At 41.9% G+C, this 15,633-nt stretch overlaps 3 protein-coding genes across 3 annotated transcripts in view; 1 reads left to right on the top strand and 2 right to left on the bottom strand.

Moving 5' to 3' along the window:
• Positions 1-4,252: 4,252 nt before the first annotated feature.
• LOC116394703 (TNF superfamily member 14) lies at positions 4,253-6,839 on the bottom strand. The gene is made up of 4 exons (XM_031867972.1): positions 6,434-6,839; positions 5,165-5,198; positions 5,008-5,076; positions 4,253-4,828 (listed from the first exon to the last, which is right to left on the bottom strand). The coding sequence occupies exons 1-4, from the start codon at positions 6,626-6,628 to the stop codon at positions 4,443-4,445; spliced, it is 684 nt and encodes a 227-aa protein (XP_031723832.1). The 5' UTR covers positions 6,629-6,839; the 3' UTR covers positions 4,253-4,442.
• A 2,306-nt stretch (positions 6,840-9,145) lies between these two features.
• Positions 9,146-13,294, top strand: LOC116394536 (transmembrane emp24 domain-containing protein 1-like). Its single transcript, XM_031867699.1, has 4 exons — positions 9,146-9,513; positions 10,324-10,421; positions 10,585-10,774; positions 10,906-13,294. The coding sequence occupies exons 1-4, from the start codon at positions 9,337-9,339 to the stop codon at positions 11,176-11,178; spliced, it is 738 nt and encodes a 245-aa protein (XP_031723559.1). The 5' UTR covers positions 9,146-9,336; the 3' UTR covers positions 11,179-13,294.
• Positions 11,571-15,633, bottom strand: part of dnm2a (dynamin 2a) — a 27,223-nt gene continuing 23,160 nt past the window's right edge. Inside the window, exon 21 of the mRNA XM_031867698.1 lies at positions 11,571-12,628. Within this exon, the coding sequence (XP_031723558.1) occupies positions 12,598-12,628 (31 nt within the window). The 3' untranslated portion in view covers positions 11,571-12,597. The remainder of the gene's footprint in view (positions 12,629-15,633) is intronic.

Here is a 15,633-nt window from a genome sequence, read left to right on the forward strand (position 1 = left end):
TCCTCAAATAGCTGTGATCGAGGAGCACATCTTTAGTCGGTGTGTAGAGTGAACCAGTCCACTTGATTGTTTTTTTTTTTACCTCGTTGGAGTTTCTTAGATTTAAAATGTGTTGTTTTTATCTGCAAGAATGTATTATTCTGAAGTGCTGGCAGAACTGTGTTATTTGCACCACAGCTCCTATTTGCTAATTCCTGATTTATTTCTGAATAAGTTTTAAACAGTTTGAATTATATTTATGTTGTATTTATTTATTGTTTGGACCTAAATATATATACCATACACAGATATATGCTGTATTTAACAAAATTCCATGGGAAGGTCAGCAAATAACACAATATTAAATGTATGTCACTGTGTGACAATGTATGTCATTGTGTGGCATGCATATATTGTTAGCGAGTCACTGGAGCGTGCAGTGTTTTCTTAATTATTTACGGTAATTATATCGAGCTAAAATTGTACAAACTAGACAACACCGTTGGTAAGTATTTAAGAAAAAGGACAAAATATAAATATGATTTATTTGTTTAGACAGTTACGGGATATTATGGTCTTTACACAATAATGCAAGAAACTGAATTAATGTGTTTGTTAATCATGTAAAAAATAAGTTACATACATTTGTATCATATTTTTATTTAAAATGGAAAGTGAAAAGACTTGACAGAACTAACCTCCGCATATCCTTCACTACCTGTATAGCACGTTATGACACATGAAATCACGACTTGTGGTGGTTTATGCGTAAAGTTTCATGTTGTTGAAGGAAATGTTTGGTTTTGTCAATGGTTATCAGTTATTCTTAACGCAACAAGTAGCTGCTCGCAACCCGAGACGATTAGTGTGAATATGCATTCAAGAAAGCATTGCGTATATTCTGGGAACATTTAATTAAACAATTGTGTCTTTACGTCCGACCGCAACAACATACTGTAACTCCTGCCATGAAAACATCTCCCTAATTAAAAACAAAAACAAAAATGTTCATACTGTTTATTACATTTGATGTGTTTGAAAGCCCCCATATGGAGCTCAACGAAACGAATGAAATAAGTTGAATGAGTGTTTCTGACTGTGAGTCACTGTCGAGACCCTGGATATAAAGTGAAAGTGAGAGGTCATGAGTTAACAGTGGGACCCCGCAGATAATGAGTCACTAATAGAAAGAAACAGCCGTATGCTGTCGAAGAATATTCCCTCCAGACTCTGACAAAGCAAATAAATACAAATCTGCACCTTACACAAACACCCAGCATCCTATCTGACACATCAATAAAGACCCAGTACACAAAAGCTCACTGGAACATGATGTCAGTCATCACCGGCAAGACACATATTTTCCAGGTTACTGAGGTTTCACCTAAAAACTGTTCCAAACCTCAGCCACAGAGTCCCATACCTCAAACTGTATTAGCTGTTGCCACCACAGCTTTCGATTACTGAGTAGGAAAGGTCCAAGAAGTTGAATTCAAATGCGAATAACAGAGCCATTTACCACCCACTCTGTCTCATTTATTAAAGGCCTCTCCATGGGTTGGTTTGTTCCCACCTTTGATTTCCACCCCTCGATGTCGAGTCGTACATAGAGACCTGCGGCAGCTTCTGTGAAAACCCTCGTTTCCATCATCATCCACCCAAACGTTTTCAATGTGCAATCTTTGAACAACATGCTCTTTCAAGGTTGTTATTAGTAAAACATGTCACACATTATAATAATAGATATGCCAGAATTTAATAGATGATGTTTAGGAGAGAACAACATCATAAATCCAGCTGCTGGACTTTTTCCCTTGATCAAACATGGCATTACTGTTGTAACCGACTGTAAGCATTTTATTTTAGGGTTATTTTGATGACTTAAATTTACAATACTAATTTATGTTGTTACAATACACTGTGGAACCGCTTGTTGATAATGCGATCGTGTGTGAGTAATGCGATCGTGTGTGAGTAAATAGTGAGTGAGTGATTTGAGTTGAGTGAGTGATTTGAGAGAGTGAGTGTGCACTCTTGTGTCTGTCCGCGGCTAATCTCGCATTCTGCTGCAGCAAACTGCATCATATTTTGAGTGGCCTCTTGTGGCTGTATGCTCAACGACCTCTCGTGGTCGCGGTGACTCACACTATCTGAAAACACCTTTTATTGCCAGTTTCATACTGCCATTGACTGCCTAGCTGACTTCTCACTCACCACTCTTAACCGTTACATTTGAACATTTAAGTTGCTATTTCTTGTCCCTTTAGCCTCAGAGTATAGTTCAAACCAAGCATTGTTTACAGGGGACAGCTTACAGGATGAAGAGTCGCAAGTGCAACAGTTGAGTGTAGCTGCTTGTTCGTGTTGGTGTTGATTAAAGAAGACTAACACAAGAGAAATGGTAGCCCGCTTATTACCCACAGGCCAGAAGGACTGGGGAGCACTACCAACCAACGTGGGGTAACATTACCAAACACGTGTAACCAAAAAGGTGATCATTTATTTTGTTAAAGGTGTTTTCAGTCAACTACAGCAAAGTGGACCCTGTGGATGCACTGCTGACATGTAATTCAAATATCAGCACTCCACTGTTCTCTACGTGATCCGGAGACCAACACAAGGGGACAGTATTTAGCTGTGGACTGTGTGCTGCAGGACCACCTTTCAGGTTTGCTGTGCAGAAAAAAAAAAGGTGTTGCCCTTGTCCATTGTAGAGTCAAGGCTGACAAATAGGTAGTGGTTGAAAATAATGTTGAGTGTCTCCACAGATTGATATGTGACAACACAGACGTGCTTTAACAATGGAACATGATGGTTTCAGACATGGAAGTGTAAATAATTAGCTGGAGATCACAGGCAAATAAAGAGAACCGTCAACCCCCACAAACCCTCTGTAAAAGTCATCTCTAAAGTTGAATCATGAGAGAAACTGCAACTGCATGAATCCCAACCACAGGTGGCACGGCTCCCCCTCCTTTGCTACTAGTCTCTCACACCTCGCAGGTCAGCCAGCGCTGGAAGATAGTGACTCACACACGCATCAAGAGGCATTCATGACAGCAGACTATAAGAGCTCTGAGCCAAGGCCACGCATGAAGATAATATGTTTACTTATGAATTTTAGACTATATGTAGCGAAAGCAAAATTGTGATTTGTCTCAACTCAGAGTGTTTTACCAATTTGAACAAAACTCGTGGTGCACGTCTGAAGGAAAATTAATTAACCGCCCACCTGTACACACACACACACACACACACACACACACACACACACACACACAGTCCTGCTAAATGTACACCATCCACTGCTGTCTGGGGTTGGAAAGTGAGTCATGCAATCTGCTACTGATGTCTCCCCCCCCCCCCCCCCACTACCACTTCCTCTTCAGTTTACAAACATACAACTCTGTGGGCGTTTTCAAGAGCAGCTTCTTCGAACAGACTAAGCTGAAGGGAAAGCGTAACTGTGTGACATACAAAAGAAAAAAAAACGAAAAAACTTTCAAAGGTGATGAGGCCTTTTGTTTGTACAAGGCGTCATGCTTGTCACCATGGTGATGCATTAAAACCAATCATCTAGCATTACAGTAGATACGTATGTTGATCTGAATGTGTGGAATCCACATATTGGTGCCTCTAAAACCCTCAAACTCCAGTACATTTGTCATATAAGTTATACTGCTTTACTGAAAAAGCAGTCATATAGCATTATCACATTCTGGTTGACACATTCACACATTATGTATCACACTGTACTGTTAAAAAAAACTTTCTCTGCAGTGTGAGGCGTGTGGTTGGACCGAGTGGGTGAAACTGTTGCTTCTGAGACCACTGAGCAAAGGCTTCTGCACGGGGCTCATCTGACGCAGCAGGAAACGAGTTCCACTTCAGCTACATGATGTCCTCACAGAAGGCTTTTAAAAATAAACCAACAAACACGACTTCAAATCATTATCTGTTTATTTCAGTATTTTGTAAAACATTATTGTGTATAAATACAGCAGAAATAAAGCAATTATACATTTAATTCTACCACTGAAGGAATTAATAAATAGAGTGCAAAACGTGTCACAGCAAGGATGCAAAGAAATGTAGACAGTTTGTATGTTTTTAATTTTAGCATGAACATGAAACATACGTTTGTACTCAGTAACAGTTTGTTTTTTTCAACATTCAGACAATTACGATTAAAGTATATAAAAAAATCCCTGATAAGAAAAAGTTTATTTACACTGTAACACTTTTAAAAAGTCCCCCCCCCCCCCCCCCCAACAGGAAAGCCCCCCGCAATGTCCTGACCTTCATAACACTCGATGAGGTTTTCACACCTGCCTATGCTTCCGGTTGTGGACCTATACTCTTTCTTTATAGAGAGAATCATTAAGCCTCATAACATCTATTGTCCACTTCTATTTACTGTTATTCCAAACTTTGGGACTCATAGTGAAATATCAATGTGATATTTATATCATATATGCACCGAAGACGTTCTCATAAGATTTGAGTCGTGCGATGTTTGAGGTGTTGCTCACTTCCACGAACAGGGCATCGCCTTTTGTGAGGTGAAACACTCCAGCCAGGTAACTGTTGGATCGCATTTGGCTGGACCTTCCTGAGAGTCTTCTGGACATCAGGAGGGGAATACTTCCGCCTGGGTACCGTTCAGTTCTCCGATTAACATAGTGGCGAAATACATCAATGTCTAAGAAGGAAACCTTGGAATAGACAGAGTAATAACCCTCCTTCTGAATAACGAGGCTTTTGTCTTTGTAGTTAATTTCATAGAGGAGAGGGTCGGCATCCATGCTCCACGCCATGATTTTTGCACCGTGAACTACATCTTGTCCATCTGGGAGAAAAAAACAGCAACAATGTGAAGTCTGATTATTCATATAACGTATTCATCATTTTAAATGGAGAATTTAATTATAAAGGGCAACAGCCACAACCATATATGTCATGGAGTTTCTGCATTTGCAGTAAGTTTGGATGCTGTGTTAGTATAAGGAATATGAACACTGGTCTCACCTGTCAGATGTGCAACCGGTTTGGAAGGAGGAATAACAAGAGTTTCAGGGGGAGAAGTAACGACTGGACCTGTGTGAGGAGCAGACAAAGTGTCACTGATGTGGCTTAAGTAAGTGAAGGGATATTCATCGGTTGAGTAACAAGTGCTGAGACATACCTGCGATGAGCTTAGAGGACGATGCTGAGGCGGCCTGCAATGGAAGGAAAAATGGTTGACCTCTCGGTTGCATGTTTGTTTGTGAGCATTCACACGCCATCGCTGTAGTGGCCGATACGTGACCAAGTTGGAAGTATAAGATGTAAAAAAAAAAACTACGAGCACATTCAATCGTAAAATCTGAAATTTGTTTTCTGTCTTGCTACGATGTTTTCTTTCTGCAGAACAAAGCAGGACAGGTCCGTCTCTCCGGTAACGAGCTGAAGAAAGATCACAATCATGCTACAGGAAATAGACCATTCCCTATTCCCCACCGTCCCACCGGGACTGCTGCCATCACACAGAGCATCGGAGGACGACAGGGAACGGAGTCACAGCGATTCAGTGAAACCACTGACCATCCAATATTACCAGACATCACGCCCGCACGCCGCTGACACTCGGGTTCTGTGGCCTTCTCAATAAATGGGCCGCACTTCTCCATCTCTACTCTCTTCCCAATAACAGTGAAATTATTTCTCCGTCAGCAGTTTTTTGGAAAAAAAAAACAACCATTCAAATGATTCAGTTCCGTTTCTATCACGAGAGTCCTTCGCTTCACTAAACAGGAACACAATCCTTCACATACATGTTGACTAAAGAGAAGCGTTGTATAAAGTGGAGCCAGAACTTTAATGACATTGTTTTTGTTAAAACCACACATTAACTCCATGAAGACACTATGGGAATATCTGGAACCACAGATCTGACTCTTGGAGAGCGGAAGTTTCCACGTTGGTTATGGTACATTTGACAGCACAGCAGACAGTTTCCGACACATAGCGTACAACTGTTCTCACGTCTCTACTTTGTATTGTATATTTATTAAATAAAACTCACAATGTTGACATTAATTTCAAGTAATTCCATTTGTGATAAAAAAAAAAAAAATAAATATTTACAATATAAATACATGGGACTGAAGTGTTTACAGAAAACATGTTGCTGAGAAAAGATGAATAATTCACACTATAAATACTTCCAATTGGTGGAAATAAAAAGGTGTTATCGACACGAAAACAAAACAGAAAGAGTTTTGCGTTGACGGAGACAGAAAAATAAGAGAAAACTGTTAGAAAACAGTAAAAGAAAAGTGAAAGTGAGAAAAAAAAAGTGTTCCAGCTGAATGAGATATTATGAGGAAAGTGAGATTAAAAAGTAAATGAATCAAAGTGAAACTCCGTTGATAAGAAATCACAGGAGACTCAGAGAAATCGGGTTGATACTCACAGACCCCGGTCGGTAGAGACGGTAGATGAAGCAGGCTTCTATGGCCATGCCGCACAACGCCACGCTCACCAGCAGGAACAGCAGGGTCTGCGCCGCCCCGGCACGCCGTCTCACCTGGCTCAGCCTGGGTGGCACTGCAGGCCGGGTGGTGTGAGTGTCCACCACACACACAGAGGGATATCCACCCTTGGACATACCGACAGTGCTCTCTCTGTAGCTGAACCAAACAAATCTGTGTGGAGAAGTTGCTTCAAAGGGGCCGCGGAAGACAAAAGGACTTGAGAGACAGAGAGGGGTGACAAAGTAGCAAAAAAAGGGTGGGCTCACTTGTGGTTGGTTCAAGTGGAGTTAGCTGTCACGAGTAGTCAGATAAAGAACAGACTCGCACACAGGACTCTTGAGATGTATCACCAAAAGCACCGTATGGGGCCGAGCTGCACCTGTCTGCACCTGACTGCAGACATCACAGTGACACCGTACTTGGTGCAATTTTTTTTTTTTGGTTTTCGATGCAGCTGCAAAACCTGACAATCGATGAGTTACGAAGCCTCAAGGCAGAAAGCGACGATCACTAAGTGGGAGTACAGTGCATTTAACCTCCCCTTCACACCCTCCCACTTCACTGTAATAGCAATGTTGAAATATCTACATTCGCACTTCCCCTCTCTCTCTCTCTCTCTCTCTCTCTCTCTCTCTGGCTTGTCTTTTAGTCTGACACCAGATATTGGCAAGAATAACGCTTAACATCCAGATCTCAACCACTTATCCCGACGTTATCCACAACGTTACACCACCTCTGTGCTTCGTCTCAGAGGTGAGAACAGATAAATACTGAGGCCGCTCACCAGACTCAGCAGATGTAGGGTGAGCTGAAGTGGCATGTTTAGACAACGTAATGTTTGATGAACTTGATTGAAGAGGCATTTTAAATGTTATTCATGGTCCTCTGGATCACATCTATGAGACGGCTTCCTGTCTCAGCAGGAGTGAAGGCTTTGAAATGCTGCAGACTTTAGCGATGTACGGCCTTCGTTAACAGTGTTTCCTCTGGACCAGTGAGGGTGATGTGATGTAAGGATGTGGAAAGACATCCAAGCACCGACAAGGACTGCTCACTTTCATCACTTCTGACCTGGAAGATTTTGTTTTCCCTGCAAAAATAAACTCACATTATTGCTGTCACTGATACCACTCAAACACATCCCACAAATATAATCACTTATTCTTTTCCCCAAGAAGTATGTAAGCAGAATGTGGCCAAAAAAATGAACAAAACAAAAATCCCTTTTCCTCCTACAGAGAATCTGAGAGTTCAGGTGTCGACATCTGTCAAATAGAAGTTATAACAGTTAGAGACAAAGTCTGGGATGGCACGCTATTCCATACAAATGAGTTAAGTAGTTTTCTTATTCCCTTAACACAGGTCTTGTGGTGGTGCTAATGGAATTACCCGAAATCAACAAATGAATGCAGAATATCAATTTTCAAGACATTGAACTTGCCAATTAAAGAGATTTATGAATGACTCCATCTTTCTATAGATGGTAGCACTGATTCAGTAACGTTGAGCTGATGGTTGGGATTTTTCCATTTATTAACATAGTTTATCATTTTGAGGCATTGATTTTCATATCAAGATTTTTTTTCCAAGCACATCTGTTCAGTTAAATGTCTAATATTAAATGTATATATTGCCAGACGCTCTATCACAAAGGTAAATATGAAAGTATATAATTAGTAAGAACCGCAAGGCTACTATACAATAATCTAATCCATTACTTTATTATTATTACTATATTTTATTATTTTCAAATGCCAAAACTAGATTAATAAAAATAAGATTCTGTTACGGTGGCAGGGAGGGTTGAACAAAAGGAGAGCTTTAATGTAACAAAGCTGAGGGAGCAGAGTGAATAAATCAAAAATAATGGGTCCAACTGAAGATTTAAAAATATATAATTTAGATGAAAGACATAGGTCACAATCTGATCCAGTAATAATGAGATTGGTGATTTAAAACGTCAAAATACATTAAATACGCAAAGAGAACAGGGTGATTAGCCACAGGTCTCGATCACAAAGGCATGAAACCACAAAGACATGAAGAAAGACGTGACACATCAGGAGAAACTAACTATAAAAGGTGACGTCACCCATTGGTTGGTGGACCATCGTTTTGAAGCCTCAAGTTCGGCATTTTGGCCGTCACAAGGAAACCACATCCTGAAGCATAACACCCTCGAAACTACTGCATGATTCATGATGCCAATGCATTAAATAATGCGGGACGCTTCACGAATTCCTGTAACGCACTGTCAACAAATGACCAAGTCACTGTGAATGTGTCAGTTCAGCATTTATATTCAACCCTACTGAGTGAGTTGTCTGCAAAAGTTCTTCACTTACCCATTTCTACTTCTTCTGAATACATCCATGATGTCAAGGCTGCACGGTCTGCTTTTCCCTCTTAGCTCCCCCTACAGGATAGAAGAGGACACGGCAAGCACAACATTTGTTAAAATGAATTAATAATGTATAAATAAACAGTACAAAATGTATGAGAAGTGATTTAAAAAAAAAAAAAGTAAATCAAAATGTACCTTAACTAACAAGCCTTCACGCCCCAGGCCTCGTCATGCACCACCAGGCTCATCATGTAATGTGTATTGCTGCACTTTGTCGCTCCGCCTCAGTTTTGCATGTGAGCGCTGTTGGTCGAGGCAGATAGTGGCTCAGATCAAGGAACTTTACTGTGAGGCTTTGTGTTTCCAACCGTCGGGAGTATGACAGTCAGCAATGACAGATACACAGTAAACTTGCTTCATTGTGCACGTGTGACATAGAACAGAGTCGCTCAAATTCGGTGAAAGTGGATTACATGGACTGTGCACCGCACGCTGAGCATGATGAATGTGTCTGGAGAGCTCTGTTGGCTGGCTTGTTTAATCCTGACCGTAGACTTGACTTTGGGTTTGGGGCCATACAAAGACATGGAGTTTACATTTCTATTATCTGCTGGCAGCACAGAGTGTTTCTACCAAACTACAGCGAGCAACGACAGCATAGAAGTTGAATACCAGGTAAATATTGTTTTCTTTCTGTCTGTCTGTCTGTGTGTGTGTGTGTGTGTGTGTGTTTAAAGTTTTGAATATAGCTTTCTTGAAGATTGTGAATAATGTCTAACTGAAAAACAAGTTAACAAGCCTTGGACTTCGGTCTTGCATGAGATAAGAAAGCCACTACTGCTGTCGTTGAAGACACTTCTCCTGAGATGGAGAAAAGAAAAACACATTTTAAAAGTACTTAACATGCATCCTGCACAAGCACAAAGATGACTTAACATGACGATGACATCTGAAATGCATCCAAAATATAAAGCCGCCGTAATTAATATGAAATGAAAAGCACAAATACATATATTTAAAGCACATCTGTCCTCAAGTCTCTCATATTGTGTTTAGTCATTTTATGGCCGTGACCGCTGCATTGCTTCACACCCATAGACCGTACACAGAGGCCAAGACATACAGGGAAGAGCCTGGCAGGATGACTGGAGCACCTTCACTGGAACAGGTGCTCCTATATAGGGCTGCAGCACAGATGTGGAGGTCTTGATCGCCCATCACAACTAATGTCAAAGGCTGCTTCATAATGTGGAACTGTATCCCAAACCAAAACCTTGAGAAGGTCAATGACTCCAGGACCGTTGAAGTGTGTCAGGCACTGAGCTCTTCTTTTACTATAGAGGGCAAAGAGAGGCTGCAATGAGGAGCGCAAGGGAGAATTTCCCTACACAAATAGCTTAACTGTCCATTTATCATCACTTTTGTGAGCCATGTTGCTGCTCAGTGGGCTTTGACTGACCCTCAACCCCTCTGTGTCTTTCACAGGTGATAGCTGGGTCGGGTCTGGACGTTGGCTTCGCCCTCGTCTCACCCAGCGGATACCGGCTGGCCTCTGACTTCAGGAGATCTGATGCCGTTCACATGTGGGTCACTCAGAGGCTCTCCAACAACCATCCTGCTTGATTTCATATTAAAAAACAATTTTTAGCCAAGTATTTTTTTAAATACATGTTTGCTATCAAAGTGAATAGTTTCGACCATGCTGTTTTTTTTTTTTTAATTGTACACTTTATTTCTTCCCTGCAGGGTGGATCCCACAGAGGATGGAGACTACCGGCTGTGTTTCGACAACAGCTTCAGTAAACTGTCGGAGAAGCTGGTGTTCTTTGAGGTGATCATGAACAGACAGAGCAGCAGTGCACATGGAGGCCAAAATGAGTGGGTGGAAGTGGCCATGCAGGAAAGCATGGTGGAGTACAAACTGGAGGACATCAGGGTGAGGAGGGGAAACAAAGAGTTATTGCATCTGCAACAGCTATGATGACCCTTCAGACAACACTTGACTTATCTGATGTCTTTTTTTTTTTGACTCTCATCTCCTCCTTTCTGCTGTTCTTCGTCTTCCAGGTGAGGTTGGACTCTGTGCACCAGCACCTGGAGAAGAGCCGTCAGGTCCTGACCGTGCTGCGGACCCTAGAGGCGCGGGACCGCTACCTGCTGGAGAACAACCTGTGGCGCGTGTCCTTCTGGTCCTGCCTCAACGTGTGCGTCATGCTCACCGTCGCCGTCACTCAAATCTACACCTTGCGCCGCCTCTTCGACGTCACCACGCGGGTGCGCACACAGTCTCAACGCAACTTCACCTCCCGCGGAGAGAAACCTGCACGTGCTCACACTTGAAAGTTGGACCCGTAACCCTTACGTGACTTCAAGCCTCGTGAGCTGGATTTGAAGGGACGGTTCACACTTTTGGAAAATAGATTTATAATTGTTTTGTGATATTTTTGAGTTAGTCACGCGGGTGGACATCACATTCACAGTTTACTGTAATATGCACACACCGAAACACATGATGTGCACACACATACTACTCATGAATAGAGTGCAGCAGGGATGACCTATTTTTGTAGATCCCGGAAGTTAGCATCGCACTGGTTCCCTCCACTAAAAGATGATCATTGGATTTTGGATTATTGCAGAAAATAAACTGTGGAAGAGAACGCTAACTCATTTCCGGGTTCCGTGGATTTAAGACTTATTACTGCAGCAGTCAATACACACACACTTAAACACTTGCAGCACTTTTATTTGTTAGTCATTCGCTAAACTAGAAAACCACAGCTGGAATGTTTTATTCAATTTCAGACTACACTTCAAAATGAACATTTAATTATTTTAGGCTAATAATCAAAACAAACTATATCAAGAAAGGAATATCAGAAACTCAGCACAATGTTTTATTACTAAGCCCCAGGCTGTTTAAAAAAAGAGATCACACCTATATCTTTACTGTGATAAAAAACAAAAACATCATAAAAAACAGACAATCTCCCTGATCAGTTCATTCATCTGGAGATTAAATATGCAGAAGTCATTAAAGTCATGCAGATGGCAAAGCTAGTTTTGGCTTAAACATTCATTTCTTTGCCATTATTTGGATGCATTGCAGTCATTTGGTTACAGTGGTAAAATCATACATATGTATTGTGCATTTCAATCACTACTATTGTCGTCTGTGTTGAAACCTCCAGGGACTGTTTAGCTTCATCATTAACATTTTCTGTCATAAAGCACATTTAATGGTCACGCTCCACCACGAGGAACGCATTTTTCTGAACACATGCTACAACAATAATAAAAATCTAATCTTAGACCGTCTTTATGACTATAGGCACTGTACCGTATCTGGTTAGAAGTGCGCTTATACTTTATCTCTAATTAGTTTTTGTTCAAAGAAATAATTGAGTGAGAGATTGTGTGGTATGAAGTAGGAAACTGAAAAATATCTGCATTAGATTTACATGTTAAACTACATTTCACGCTATACAAACTTAGTTCTGACCATCTGTGGAAATACTCAAAACATTTTAGTGCTTAGAACCGTTTGAAACATTCACTGTCGACAAAATAACGTCAGTTTGATGCCTCAATAACTAAAGTTTGCATGTTATGCTGACAGCACAGATTACTGTAGCTCTGCAACAGCATTGTTGGAGCTTTTGGTTGTGAGTGAAATGAAAACAAGACGTATAGTCCTTCTGTGGTCCTGCTGCTGTCGTGGATTGAAGTCATTTCACATCCACCTCGGGCTGATCAAGGTCACCACTGGTTTCGACGGGGAGCCGGGCGCCTGTTCAGGAACAATCAACCAACATTAATCTCTCAACCCGTGTGACATGAACACTGCAGGATCCCGTCCCTGGAACAGCTCAGGAGATTGTAAATGAGGCAATCTGTTAGCGAGAGGGCTCAGAGGTCATCCGCCGCTCTGACGGGAGAACATGACTAGACACACAAACCTGGACTTATTAATGAATGCTGTACCCAAAAAAAGACAACTGACATCTTCTACTGGAATTTTTGCGCATATTGATCACAGAACTGTTCTGAAACAGTGTGAACATCTTAACAGAGACTCTGTCTGCATTTGGGGTAAACTAGATAGACTGTGCCTGTAAAATCATCCCCATCCCCCTGGAAGTTTGAATGTTTCTGTGTCTTACAACAGTGAATTGAAGTAGATCTACTCTCACTGCGACATTAAATCTACTTTGACTCAACGCTGTGAGATGAAAGATTTAAAGTGTAAATGTTGATTAATACACAAGAGCAACAAAAGGCTGTTACTGTGATTTTTTTTTGGTTCATTTTGTGTAAAGAACAGGGACCATTGTTTGAGCCTCTCTACGCCAGTCAAGGGTCTATACTGGTTTAGATGTAGAGAGGGAGGCAAGGGAAGAGAGGAAAAATGCTACTTTATCAGCAAGAGAGAGAAGAGCAAGTGGATCACACAGGACAAAAGGAGACACCAACCACCAGAGCCAGTCCCTTTATTGTACACACCTCTTTATTTACTCTCCATCCTAAATCAGTTCATGTTGTTTATTCAAATCATTTAATTGCTACAGAGGCACTTGACAAGGTTTTGCAAAACAAAATGAAAAGAGTTTTTTTTTTTTTTTTTTTTTACAGGTTGGTTTCCAACCCCTTCCACCAGATCCAGACAGGGAAGGGGAGGGAAAGAGGAAAGGAGGCAAGGACACATCCATTAGGAGGAAAGACCTAATGTTCTACAGGGCATCACAGTCTGGGCTTCTCAGGGGCTGAAGTGACAGGCACAAGGGGAACTCAGCAAACTTTGGCCAATAAGAAATGTATCACATGAACTCACTTTTGAGGGATTTGTGGAAGACTTCATGTGAAGTGTCTTCAATCTAAAGACTCTGGGCTGTTTTATAAACTCATTGTAATGCTTGTGTCTCTGTCACTGAAAGCCAGACCTGTAGAGAAGTACAGGGGGAAGAAAAAGCACCGTCTGTCTCCAGAGTCTGTCATTTGGGACACTTTTGGTTTCTTTGTCTTGTCAGTTTGTCTAATTACATTTCTCTCCTCTGTGGTGAGAACATAGACAAAGTCTAGACAGCTTCTGGAGACAGAGTGTGCCTTCGTATACACCACGACTCCCACCACCTGCTGCTCACAACCACTACCGATCAAACCTAAAAGAGAAAACATCCCAGCAGCACTCCCCACATGACCAGCCCCCCCCCCTCAGTTGGTTTCAAATAAAATACCCTCAAAGAGCAATCAAAAGATACTCATTATCAAATAATCACAGCTGTGTAGATGATGTTTAGACCCCAGGTTCCCCCCCTCCCCCAACATACAACACATTTAGACAGCTAATCCCTGCAGCAGAACCCCAAAATAAAAGTCCAGGAGGAGCTGGGGAGCTGAGTTGTACAAAGCTGATACATTAGCAACCAAAAACATCAAAAGAAATGACAAATGCCCCGATTATAAATAATGCATCAGAAGATGACCGATCTCTTTTTCCCCCCCGACATCCAAGGCTAATCTACGCAGCGGCAGTTAGTGCTTCCTTTAATACGACGACTACAGTTGCTTTTTAACACGTCGGGCCTTTGATTAGAATCAATAGCATCAATAGCAACCCTGCGATTAAATGAGATACAAGTGCTAACTCCCCGGTATAGGCCAGCTATATACAATGTTTGATGCATGGAAGCAGAACTCATAGCAATAATAAATGTCCTTGACAGCTAAACCCCGAAAGAGATGAGCCAACTCCTCAACGCTTAATACCATCTTTATACTCTAAATCACGCCCTCGTCCCGCCGCCACACCCAGTTTTATCCTCTCTGAGAAGAAACTGCACCGTGCGCGCCGCCCTATCAGAATCAGTTAATCCAGGAATGAACAAAGTCTACCCGAAGGCTGAAGGTCTCTCAATGGGGTTCAACGGACACTACGGGGATTATAATTCAAGGCTTTGAAAACTCTGAATTACTGGAGAGACAGCATCTCACAAAGTGCAGACAAGCCTTCAGCCGGTCCCGGTCCCTCTCCCTCTGCCGGGCTTCTGTGCATAGCGCTCTAGTTACGGAATACAACGTCCCCGTTATCGGGGGCTCGCTGTAAGGCTACATGGCTAGAAGTGCTGGGATTACAGCGGTAGACCTGGTTGAGTCTCTGTGGGGGGAATAACTGTGAGAGGGATTCAGGCTACTCTCACAGTCTCATGCAACCCTGAGCTGTGATTCTTTGCTTCTCCTGCGGTTAGGATTTCACTTTTAAAGCTACATTTATGACGGTCATTAAAAAGGACAAAGCCACTCAAATAAAATTACACGGGGGGGGGGGGATGGGCGTGTGTGTGACAGAGATCTAGACAATCTAAGAAGGTGGCGGGAGGGGAGAGGGAAGCCGGCCTGCAACACTTCATAAGTTAATTATCGAGCTTCTGCCGGGAACATTGTCAGAAGAAATAAACCAGTTATTATAACAAAAAAAAAAAAAAGATCTCTAACTGATTTAGATGCATCGTCTCCGACCGATAGAAGCTCGATGCATCCCACGGATCAGCGGGGTTTCATTTCTGTATTACACAATTTCCACAGCAGTCAAATGTAATATTCAAGTGGTTGAGGGCTCATGTGCGCTGGTAAAGATGCTTATTAGCAGCTTATTACATTGCTTGAAGAGACACGATGCTCATTATGCACCGCTATCAGTCAGCCCCTCCCCTCGAGCCCCCGCCTCCGGCCTTTAGTGTGCAGAATACATACACACACACACACACACACACACACACACACACACACACACACACA

This window comes from Anarrhichthys ocellatus, unplaced genomic scaffold (genome assembly GCF_004355925.1).
Source record: "Anarrhichthys ocellatus isolate YVR2014 unplaced genomic scaffold, GSC_Weel_1.0 scaffold40, whole genome shotgun sequence".
NCBI classification, from domain to species: Eukaryota; Metazoa; Chordata; class Actinopteri; order Perciformes; family Anarhichadidae; genus Anarrhichthys; species Anarrhichthys ocellatus.